At 40.4% G+C, this 12,197-nt stretch overlaps 1 protein-coding gene across 2 annotated transcripts in view; it reads left to right on the forward strand.

Moving 5' to 3' along the window:
- The window catches only part of STX18 (syntaxin 18), a 101,792-nt gene that overhangs the window by 59,544 nt on the left and 30,051 nt on the right, over nt 1-12,197 (forward strand). For both annotated transcript variants that reach the window (XM_061582864.1, XM_061582865.1), the window contains exons 3-6: nt 3,886-3,953; nt 6,122-6,237; nt 6,326-6,403; nt 11,114-11,180. In XM_061582864.1, coding sequence (XP_061438848.1) covers nt 3,886-3,953; nt 6,122-6,237; nt 6,326-6,403; nt 11,114-11,180 — 329 coding nt within the window. The remainder of the gene's footprint in view (nt 1-3,885; nt 3,954-6,121; nt 6,238-6,325; nt 6,404-11,113; nt 11,181-12,197) is intronic.

Genomic DNA, 12,197 nt, shown 5'->3' on the forward strand with positions numbered 1-12,197 from the left:
ACTAACAGAATCATTTGAGACACCTGCATGCAAGCAAATATTGAAATCTTTGTTGCCATCTAGTGGATGTCCCTGTTGTATGCCAGAGGTTGCTGTATTGCTCGCAGATTTATAAAAGCTGTCCTTCTAGAGTTGAGCTTCTGTGGTGCCACTCCATTAAATAATGTGTCCTGTGGCTCAGAAGGAGGCAGACCTATTAACCAGATGATAGATATCTTCTCTAGGGATGCCACAGCCCTGCTATTGTCTTCTGCTTCAGCATAAGATGGCACGTTTTCAGTAGGAGGCATCTATTTTTCTTACTTTTTTTGTTACATTTTCAACTGTTCTGTCTCCAGAGACCCTTTAGAACTAAGAGATAGATTCCTTTTGGATTTATTGGACCAAACAATGAACAAAAAATGAATTGGAGCTGACTTGGAATGTGATGGCTGCTTTAGTCAGAGTTACATCAGATCTGCCTTTTTCTGTAGCCCTTGCTTGATCTGGGAGCAGCTGCCATTTTCTTTCACTTCTCAGTCACAGTTCTTGTCCTTTTCCCATCATTGTGCCTGAACCTTGGAAGTGAGATGGGCCCCTGGAACTGTACCACTCATCTTCTCATAAGAAAGCATGTTTTTTCTAGGTAGTTTAGATGTAGGCAGCGTGAAAGATCCAAAGAGAATTTACCTGACCTCCCCAACCCCTGCAATTATTGGACTGTGCTATAAATTAGGTTTGGAGACTTTTGCTTGATACTTATTGGTAGTTAAGAATGCATCTCTCAGTAGTGTAGTGGTAAATTTTGATATGTAGGAACTCATCATGATGGCCTCCATATTGTGTAGCTATGAGAATGAGCCCCAAAGAGAATCCAGCTGTTTTAATTTATTATGTATCCCCAAAGAACAGTAGGATGTAGCATACTTCCTAATTTATTAGGACAGATGTGGGGAACCTTTGGCTCTCCAGATGTTGCTGAACTACAACTCCCATCAGCCCCAGCAAGCATGGCCAATCACCAGAGATTATGGTAGCTACAGTTCAGCAACATCTGGAGGGCCACAGGGTTTCCACACCTGTATTAGTCACATCTGACAGTCACAGAATAGTAAAGTAGCAAAGGGCGGTGTAGTGGGTAGCATCTTGGACTTCGGTTGGGGAGACCTGGTTTACATCCCTGATGAGGCATGAAGCTTAGTTGACTCGAGCCAGCAGGCTGGCACCAGGTCTGATCCACCCTCTGCGGGTCAATCACATGTCAATCATCTGACATCATATGGTGTCAGATGATTCAAACTTCAAAGGGACAATTGGTGGCTTCAGAGATTCCTGCCACTTGGACTTGCACTTGGCACCAAACTTATATTCAGTGTAAGCCCTGCTGGGATCAGCTTCACTCAGAAACTCCAGTTGGGAGCATTTGGTGTAAAGGTGCAAGCCCCACTTGCCAAAGAACCAGTGAGAATGCACTTTAAGACTCCTGATTGTTCCTTTCCAGCTGCAGCTATATCTGTCCCACATCTGACATCATATGACATCAGGTGTAGGGTAGATTGGTATGTGTGACGCCCTTCCCTGGCTCTCCCTGTCAGGTTCCTACCTGCTCGTGGTTACTGCCTGTCACTAGGCACCACCAGGGACTCCACCAGTCCGGACTGTCCTTTTTTATGGTTTCCCTCTCCGCTCTAGCATAGATCTCAACAGATCCCCCTGCTAGGCATCACCACCAGTCACGTCCTATAACCAGTATTCCCAGAGACTCTGCCTGAGTCTCCCTCAATTAGGTTACCTCTGTGACTGTGTGCTTAAGCTGTCCCAATCCCTTTGATTTACTCAGACTGCTTATAATTCTGGTTTGCTCTGAATACTTGTGGTGTTATTCTTCCCTTCCCCGCTGCCACCATTTGTCACTCTTCAGCCTTGGTATTTACCTTACCCTCCCTTCTGGTCTGTGGAACCCCAGCCAAGGATCAGGCCTTTGGTAAACCAAATAAAGTATTTATTAAATAACACAGATAACAAGATTACTTCATAAGGCACATAAGCATATGGTTTTATCTAATACTAATCCGAACTCCACCCTCTCCTCACATCCACCAACTCTCCACACAATCTCCTCTCAAAACCCACCAAAACAACCCACTAACATTCACCACCCAGATTTACCTGACATCCTTCCATTTATACTGTCACCCCTTTTAAACATTCAGCCAATCATCCAACATTCTACTGCCCATTCACTCCCCCTTCCTCTTTCATTCCACTTACCATGTATCTCCTGTACAAACAGCACTTACCATATATACACTAATAGAGGAACATCACAGTATGCCCGGGAGGAAATGGCCTAATTGACAGGCCTAATTTGGGCCACAGTCTAGAGGGTCCCCATCCCTGCCTTAGGGCTTATCCAAACGGAGCGGGATAATCCACCATTTTCATATCCGGTTTGTCAGCTGATAGTCCTCACTTTTCGCCTTTTTGTTCGCTGTTTCCCAATGAAAAAAATGTCCCAATGAAATTCCCGATTTCAAACAGAAATCACATTTTTGCCGGTATTGGAAGGAGCAGATTTAACCTGCGAAAATGTGTGACACCCCGCGACGTCATTTGGACGACCGAAAAATAATAAGCACACATAGCGCGTGTGTCACACATTTTGCAGTCGTCTGGATGAGCCCTTAGATGGATGTGGACGCAGACATTCAGAGTAGATTCTTCATCAGATGGCACAAGGGTAGAAAGATAGTGAGATTTAGGATGATGAGGAGAGAGAAGGAAGAAATGAAACATTCATGATTACCTGTTTCAAAGAAAGGAAACAAAAGGGATGGCTTTCCTGAGGTTCTAAGCCAGCCACTTAGAAGTCTTCCAGCGTGGCTTTAAAGTAGAATAGTTCTCCTCAAGAGAGCACTCTGTCCAAGAGCAGCTGGCAGGGCTGTGTGGGTGGGGCTGCGTTGCTGACCTCGCGTCCCAATGCCGCACACCACTGCCAGTTACTGAGAGGGGAAGGGAGAAGGCAGTGGGGGGATTGGATTCACTCCACTGTTGCACTCCCACCTCGCTGAACTCCCTGCTCCCGTGCCCCTCTCCTTCCTGGTAACTGGTGGCAGCGTGCAGTGTTGGGAAGCGAGGTTTGCAATGCAGCCTTGCCTATGTGGTCTCGCTGGCCACTGCTGCTTATATTCCCTTAAGGTTCCTGACTAAGCTGAAGAAACCAACAAACCTGGAGGGAGGCAGCGGGGCAAGGAAGAGGAGGCAAGGAGGGGAAATAGGTGAAAATGGAGCACGTGTGCTCAAGAGGAATCCACACAGAACACTAAAAAAAGTCATTTACTTCATATCACATATGAAGCCATACCATTTTCGGTGTCTGAGACCTTTAATTGGGGCCCCAAAGTTTGTTTGTTTAGCATTCTCTTGCATTTATATCACACCTTTTTTCTGTCTTTGAACCCAAGTCAGTGTGCATGTGGTTCCCAGGCAATCTACCATCCAGGAACTGGCCAGACTCAGACCTGGTTAGCTTCAGCAAGGTGGTGACCTTGTGTGTCTTCAAACCATACCCTGGACTTAATTAACCTGCAGTGCACCCACAGGTGCTTTCTCACATAAGGAGGAAATACTCTGGAGTTGTATGTCCAGAGCTCTTCCAATTGTGCTAATTCCAGTGACAAGTGTTGCATGGTGGTAGTGAGGGAAGAGTGTGGGGGTAGTTGACAGAAGTTAGGCCTAAGTTGGTTTCCCTTGGTGAAATGAGTGCATCAACACAATCTGAGAGTTCTTTATAAATAGCCCTCACGTTGCTTTTTATGTCTGAGTATAATAACTTGGGCACATAAAAATGCTGTTCTTTGCCCTTTATTGAATTCAGTGGTTACATTTTGTTTTGTTTTTATTTAGGTCAATAACATTGGGAAGCTGAAAGATTTTCTTCTGCAGCATAGGAAAGATTACATTAATGCCTACAGGTAAGTATTGTAATAGGAATAGCAAAAATCTGGTGAGTTGGTAGTGAAGGAGGAAAATATGCCTGGACTGATACACTTTTCCTTTTTGAAAAGCTCTCATGCCAGATTCCCTAGCTGATTATTGAACAGAGTGGACATGTGCTGATGGTCTAAGAATGTTAAATTGTTTTGCCCCTGAACAGGAAAAGAAAAGGTTATGGTAACAAAGTTGTACTTGGTTATTAAAAAGTCCATTTTTGGAGCCCGTCTGTTGTGATGGACTGAGATAGCTGTTGACACATGGACCAATTCCAATTCCCACTCACTACCAATATACTAGGAAGCTCTTGCCACCAGATCCAAACAAGACTCTTGAGACTCTACCCTAAGACCAGAGCCATTTTATTTATTTATTTATTTATTTATTCAATTTGTATCCTGCCCTTTCTCTCAGCAGGAGCCCAGGGCGGCAAACAAAGCGCTAAAAACACTTTAAAACATCATAAAAACAGATCTTAAAATACATTAAAACAAAACAGAGTTAAAAACATTTTTTTTAAAAAGGACTAAGGCTGCAGTCCAGTACATACTTACCTCGAAGTAAGTACCATTGAACCCAATGGAGCTTATTTCTGAGTAGACATATATTGGATTGCACTGTAAGTTAAACTCTGCACAAGGAATTTGGAGAACAACCAAGCTAACTGCCACCACCCCATCTCTACTGAGCAAATCTTCAGCCTGTCCCCTTTTCCTGTTCTTGGCCTGTAGTATGGTGGAGCTTGCTCATGAGAAAAAGTTCCTTGAACTTGAAAGTTGTTTTAATGAACCTCCAGTGTTTGATAAAAAAAAAAGCTTATGTTCAGGCTAGGATAATAAAAGAGGAATACAAAACTGAACATTAAAAGAAAATCACAAGATAATTTCACATTTGAAAATCTAGGCAGATCCTAAATTCAGATATTTAGAGATGAGGGACAGCTGCTTGAAATTTGAAGGGAAAAGTTGACAGCTTGGGGTGGTGGGGGGAGATCTCTTTTTGAACTTTGTGCTTGCAAAATCTTTCAATTCCTTTTAGGAATGTGTTAATGTTAATCACTAGATGGCAGTGTTCATCTGTTAGAAATTAATAATGGTGTTTATTTTAGAAGAGGTAACTTGTGTGAGAGTAATACATTGACACTAGTTGCAGTGGATGGAAGCAAGCAAAAGACAAGTGGGATCTGTTTCTTCATTGCTTATGCTGAAATTGGAGATGAGGCAAGAGGACAATAAGGTTTTTTTAAAATGCCCATTATTTTATGGAAAATTTTATTCTGATAATTCCATTTGAAAAATTAAAAAACTGTTTTAAATCCTCTTTGTCACAGATAGGTTTTAAAATACGGTGGCCAAACTGGAAAGGGGGCAGAAGTGCAGAGCCAAGTAAAAATAAATTAAATGAAAACCAATCCATGTCATATCTCAAAGTACACAACCACTCTGTAGCCAGAAATGTTGAAGTTTGTGTCATCTCTGCTGCATTTGCAATATTTAGTTTGTAGTAAAACTGAAACCTGATTGTACTAAGTTTTCCAAATGCTCTGTAAGTAGTTTTAACTACTTACTTCCTTACTCTCTTAAAGCTCTCTTTTGAATCATCTGTAAAGTTTTCCCCACAGTTCACAACAGTTCAGCATAATGCCTATCCCATATTAATATCCCACATTAAGACAAAAAGCACTGTCTTCTCTTTTTGTCCTTGGCCTGTGGATATAACTTAGATTGTAAGTGTACAAGGTCGGTAGGATGACAGTTACACAAATATGGACAGAAGTTATTTATATAGTTTTCTGATCTTAACCCTTTCTCTCATGTGGTAAATGCAATTCCATGAATTTAGTTATAATAAAGAGCAGCTTATGATTAAGTATTAACCGGCTATTGGTTAGGTGTGATAAATGTCTGCCCTAGACAAAATGGGAGCGTTTAAGAACATGTAAAGGACCTCATGAGGGATGGAGATGGGAAAATCATTATTGGTTTCAAGTGGGAAATGTTGTTTGAAGTGGTGCTGTGAATGTGTGAAAATAACTGAAAATGAAGAAACTGAGATGTAAGAAATCCCATGTTTAGAAAGACTGTATGTACTGTATAGAGCTTTTCTTTCAAAATAAAATAAAATTAGCAATGTTCACTACTTTTCCCAGCCATGTCATGTCTGAATATGTGCGGATGACAGACACTGAGCGAGACCAGATTGACCAAGATGCCCAAATCTTTATGAGAACGTGTGCTGATGCAATTCAGCAACTCAGAACAGAAGGTAAATTGATTAAAGTAACAAGTTGAGTTGTGCCAGATGTTTAAAGAGTTCTCTGAGAAGTATAATGCTTTCTATCTTTTCATTCTAGCACACAAGGACATCCATTCCCCACAAGTGAAGCAGCACAGAGAAGCTGTCTTGGATTTCATTGGAGACTATTTAAAAAGTATTTCTTTTCCTTTCTTGAAATGATGGTATCTGTGTTGTTCTGTCTTGCCAGAATTATTTACTTTATCCAAAGTCAGTCTAAAAATGTTCTGTTGTAGCTACCTTCATGACAGCATTTTCATAAGTGCTTCCCTGTTTCATTTGCTGGGACACCTAGGCAAGCAGAGTTGCTTGGTCACAGTGTATGGATAAGGCAATGGTGTAGGAAGGAAAGTTGTAGACAAGTTATGAACCAGGTAACATTTGGGGCAACAGGCACCTTGGACATCAACACTTACAAGTCTGCTGAGTCTTAAAAGTGAAAAAGTTGAAAAGTAGCTTTTAAACTGACATTGGAAGTAAAGATGGCAGGAGCTGAGGAGTTTTAGAAAATTTATCAGAATATTCCCAATAAATCTACTGAAAATCATAAGCCCATCAAAAATATTACAGTATACTTGAGGAATTGCCGATGGTAGACACATGAAGAGAGAGAAAAGCACAAAATGTGTTTTTATTTGCTAACTCTAAAGTCAAGGTCGGTTTATTAAAATGCATTATATGAGATGAGGATACAGATATACCCCCAAACCTGGTAGAACATTGATTATCAGTTGTGTGGATATGAATTTATAGTAAAGACCAAGGAGGTCACTCTGAAGTTGTTATAGCACGCTGCTGCTGCTGCTGCTGCTGCTGCTGCTGCTGCTTGATGATAATGATGATAGTAATATAATATTTTGTATTTCTATACCACCCTTCCTCCTAATTGGGAGTCCAGGTTGGAGAACAGCATTATTAAAATACAAAAACACCACATTAAAAACCAATACAAAATAAAAAATCCCTACATAATTGGTACATTCCATAGCAGTTCTCATGCTTCTGATTGCACAAGCAAAAGAACATCTTTGGATTTAGTTTCATTTTTCTCACAGAACGTTCTAATATGAATGTAAAACAGTCTTTTCTCATCAGTGGTACATGCTATGGTAACCTCGCGTCTAGACTACTGCAATGCGCTTTATGTAGGGCTACCTTTGAAGACGATTCGGAAGCTACAGCTAGTGCAAAATGCGGCGGCCAGACTGCTAACAAGAACTAAGCGGTCTGAGCATATAACACCTGTGCTAGCCCGTTTGCACTGGCTTCCAATATGCTTCCGGGCCAGATTCAAAGTGTTGGTACTTACCTATAAAGCCTTATACGGCGCGGGACCACGATATCTGTCGGAACGCCTCTCCCGATATGAACCGGCCCGTACACTACGGTCTACTACGAAGGCCCTCCTCCGGGTTCCGACTCATAGGGAAGCCCGGAGAGTGGTGACAAGATCTAGGGCCTTCTCAGTGGTGGCCCCCGAACTATGGAATGGTCTCCCCGAGGAGGTGCGCCTGGCGCCGACACTTTTCGGCGCCAGGTTAAAACCTTTCTCTTCTCTGAGGCATTTTAATTCCTGTTAATTCTAAATTATTATATTTTGATTTTAGACTGTACAGTTTTGTGTACAGTTTTGTGTTATTTTTATTGTATTTTTAATGTTCACCGCCCAGAGAGCTGTTGCTAGTCGGGCGGTATATAAGCTTAATTAAATAAATAAATAAATAAATTTTCTGAGTGGTAGATTCCTTCCATGAACTGAACAGTATATTTGGTTCCAAGAGTGTTTCAAATAAGGCTCTATTATTATTATTATGTTATTTAATAAGGCCAGTCAGTTATGCTGAAAAGCTTTCTGTTCCATTAGGCTTATGTAGGCAATTAAGAAGATGTCTTTTCACAATAGTGAACCTTTGTTTTTATTGTATTTTTAATGTTTTTATTGTATGGTTGTTGTTGGGTTTTTTTAATTTGTTGTAAACTGTTTTGATGTTTTTAACAAAATAGCAGTATACAAATATATGTATAAATAAAAAAATTAATAGTCCTACTCAGAGTAGGCCCATTGAAATTAATAAACCTAAGTTAAGGCACAATCCAACTGCTGGTTATGCTGGGCTGTGAGTAGTTGGCAGACCTCCGGCTGAGCCAGCTGGGTCCCGGCTCAGCTGGGCTACGCTGGCATAAATTGCTACTTCTGGGCCAGATGGAGATCCTCCAAAGAAGCCCAGCCAGGCATAAGGGGAGCAGGCAGAAGGCCTGGAAAAGGAGTGTTCCGGGGGCATGTTGGGGAGGGGCCGACGCTATATCCAGGTCCCTTTCGGCTCCCTCCTGCAGTTCTCTGTCCTGGCAGCCAGTACGCCGGGAAAAGGGGTGGCAAAAGGAAACGGGTTTCCTTCTGCTGTGCCCTGCTGGTGCAGCCAGTGTCCTCCCCCCTAGAGGCCTCTGAATAGCAGCTGAATGTTGGAGCCCCTTCCACCAGCTCTGCTTCTGGCACCTTCGCTCCCACCAGCCTCCAACAAAATGGATTGCTGTGCCCATCATGTTCATTAACTTCAGTGGATACGACTAGTGTTGAATCTTAAAAGAAACTAATTTATTCACCGAATAATTGATTATTTTATTTTCTTACATAGTGATTTCTATCCCATTTTTAGTGCCTATGCACTTCTCAAGGCAATTTACAACACCATAAAAATAAGATCAAATACATTAAAATTATATTTAATATACATTAAAATGCGTTGAAAAACAAAGGAAGAGATTACAGATTAAAACTTTTTGGTCTAAAGAATGCAATACAGTTCTAGGATAAGTTGGACAGTTTGTTTTACCAACACTTTAGAATTCTTTAAGGGTTTCAGCAAGCTTGTAGGTATGATTTGGAACTCATCACATTCTTGGATTTTCAAAGTTAATAAAATTAGGCCATTTTTTTTTATTTATAAGATAATAATTACACAAGAAATAAATATATTTGAAAACATCACAAAGGGAGATGTCCAAGATTTCAATATTAAAAAACTGTTCTGTGGGTAATCATAAAACCTTTAATACACCTTTAATGATCCATATTAACAATACTTCTATTTTTACACCAGTACTGGAAAAATGTATTAAACTCTTCTAAATTCTTGATATCTTGTAATAATTGAGATCTCTGACATAGAGCCCATAAGACTTAAGCATTTGTTTTCCCAAGATTTAATTGGTGGTGTATCCCTCCTTTGCCAATATTGGGCTGCTAAGAATCTTGCTGCTATCAAGCTTCTTAAAATAACCCAGTACTATTTGCTTAGGTTGTAATGGAAATAAAATTCCATTTATTTTTGTAGTTTTATAAGTCATTCCTTCTATTTCTGATTTAATTCTCTGAATGCCATTCCTCAGGGAGACAAAGCTGCATAGACCACATACAAGTGAGAGTTATCAGAAGACTCAGGGTAACACCAAGGTTTCTAGCAGTTCTTAAAGTCTTTAGAAGAAAACCCTAAGGGAGGGAGCTGAGTGGGCTCAGGGCTGGCAGACTGTTAAGAGTGCCTAGAAAAGGGAGGTGGAGAAAGAGAAACATAGATAAAAATGTTGAGACCCCTCTCACTGTTTGGATGTTGGGGGTTTAAATGCCCCCAGGAGCAGAGGTGCAAGCTGCTCATTAAAACCCTTCACTGTTAGTATTGAACACCTGTTGCAAGCTGGGGGCTGGACTGAGACATAGAGCTGAGAGAGGCTTAAAACTGTCCTGCAGCATTGCCTATTTCTTTATCCCCACATTGCTGGTTGAGTAGTATGCAACAACCCTGCTGTGTATGATCGGTAATGTTTTAACGTATTTATATATGATATGGAGTCAAGAGTGAGCAGTGAAGTAGCCAAATGAAATCGACTTATAAAGGGTATCTGAAATCTCACAAAATCTCACAAACACTATAAAGAGCCCTGGGTAAATAACCAACAGTATAGCAAATACTTCAGTGCAAGTGTAATATGATGCACAGTGGAATAAAAAATCCTAGCCGCTTACCTGCCCGTGGTGCCTAGATTGACAGTACCATCCAGGGAAAATGATAGTAAGTACCTAGCAAAATGATTTGGGGCTCAAAATATTATCTCATAGTGCTTCAGCAGTGAAAGAAGGCAAATTCAATGTTTGGAATTACTAGAAAGAGATCTGAATTTTTTCAAAAAATCAAATATATTGTCATAATATAACATGTCTACATTTAGAAAACTACATTTCTAGTTATCCCATCCAAAAATGGTTATCAGTGCGAGAAGTTGTATACAACAGTAATTCAAATGATCAAGGAAAAATCATCTTTCTACAAAGAAAGACTAAAGAGGTTGGGGTGTTGTTGTTTTTAAAGAGAAAACAATAAAGGATGCACATAATAGGCATTTTTATAAAATTATGAACAATCTGGAGTGAATTTTATTCTATGCAGACTATTTTTTTCTCAAAAAACTAGAATTTAAGCCCATTCAGTAAAATTGATTGGCATTAAAGCACAACTTTGATAAAATCCATTGGTTTATGGAACTCATTACCACAAATATAGTGATGTCCACTGGCTTAGAATGATTCATGGAGGATAGGTCTATCAATGACTATTAGCTCTGAAAACTAAAAATTGATCCTCCATTTTCAGAGGTAGTATATCAGACAGCATATACTACAGGGTAGAATATTATCATACCAACAGCCATCTTATCCTACTTGTGAGTTTCCCAAGTGCATTTGGGTAGTCCCTTGTTGGTCAGAATGCTGGACTAAATATAATCTAGCAAGATCATTTTATGTTCATGTTTACCATTCTTCTCTTGTTTACATGGCTTCTACATCATTAAAAAGGAGTGTGTAAGCTATATTCAGAACAAAGAGCTATCCGGGTCAAGCGAGTGGTTGATAAGAAAAGATTGTAAGTAATATTCCTTTTAAACCAGTGACTTTGATTTTGTTTTGGAAACTCTTAATTAAATTTGCGTGCAGGTGAATTGTTTTCATGATCCATGTATTTGTCCTCAGTCACATGTGACAGTAAGCCAAACTGGGATGGCACTAACACGCAGGCTCCCAGAGAGGAGCTAGCAGCCGCTTTGCTTCTCCCTGATCTTTCTTGCTCCCTCACCAGGGGGTCAGAGTTTTTTGCCTTTTCCTGTTTTTATTCTGTCATTGGGGCCGTAAAAGGCTTCCAAGGTGACTTAGGGTGCAATCCTGTACTCACTATGAGGAAGTGAATTCATGTTTAGGATTGCCCTAGTAATTCAGTATTAAAGTAAGGTAACAGGGGAAGTACATGTGCCTGGATGCTTAGCAGCTCTTGCCTCACCTCTCTTTCATTGAAGGTGATGTTAGACCTGGTGTAGAAAAACAGGAAGAACAATGTTTCTTTTCCTCACTGAGGCTAATAGCTTAAGGCCTGGGTGAGGGATGTAGGGGAGAAGATTTCTGATGGCCACAACTACTCCAGCTTAGTTTGCTATAGAGCAGCCATCAAATCCAGGCATATCAGAAGGAAGGTATATAAGTTTTGAACTATTGACTCAAGACTTTGAAAACCCATGGACTTAATCTGGAAGGCCACACTTAATTTCTATCTAGTGTTTGCTTTTTGCTTTTTTTTTCAAATCCTGCCCCCCAAAATATCTTGTTCATGCCACACTTCTTAAAATTATTGCATCCTAAGCAGTCTTAAATCTGCCACTCGGGCCCACAGCATTTATTGCTGTGTTACTCATTGTGTTACTGAGCGATGGAAATGTTTAGGGAAACAGGGTTAAATCTGTTTGTTTTGTCATTTATTTATTTTTCATATATTATTACTCAGTATTAGACACTGTCTTCCAGGATCCAGAGGCTGTTTGTTTCGAGCGGTGGTTGATTGGTTTTACATAATAACACATGAACAAGGGTTCACTGGCAGAGCATCTGCTTT

The sequence above is a fragment of the Rhineura floridana genome, chromosome 9 (genome assembly GCF_030035675.1).
Source record: "Rhineura floridana isolate rRhiFlo1 chromosome 9, rRhiFlo1.hap2, whole genome shotgun sequence".
Classification (NCBI taxonomy): domain Eukaryota; kingdom Metazoa; phylum Chordata; class Lepidosauria; order Squamata; family Rhineuridae; genus Rhineura; species Rhineura floridana.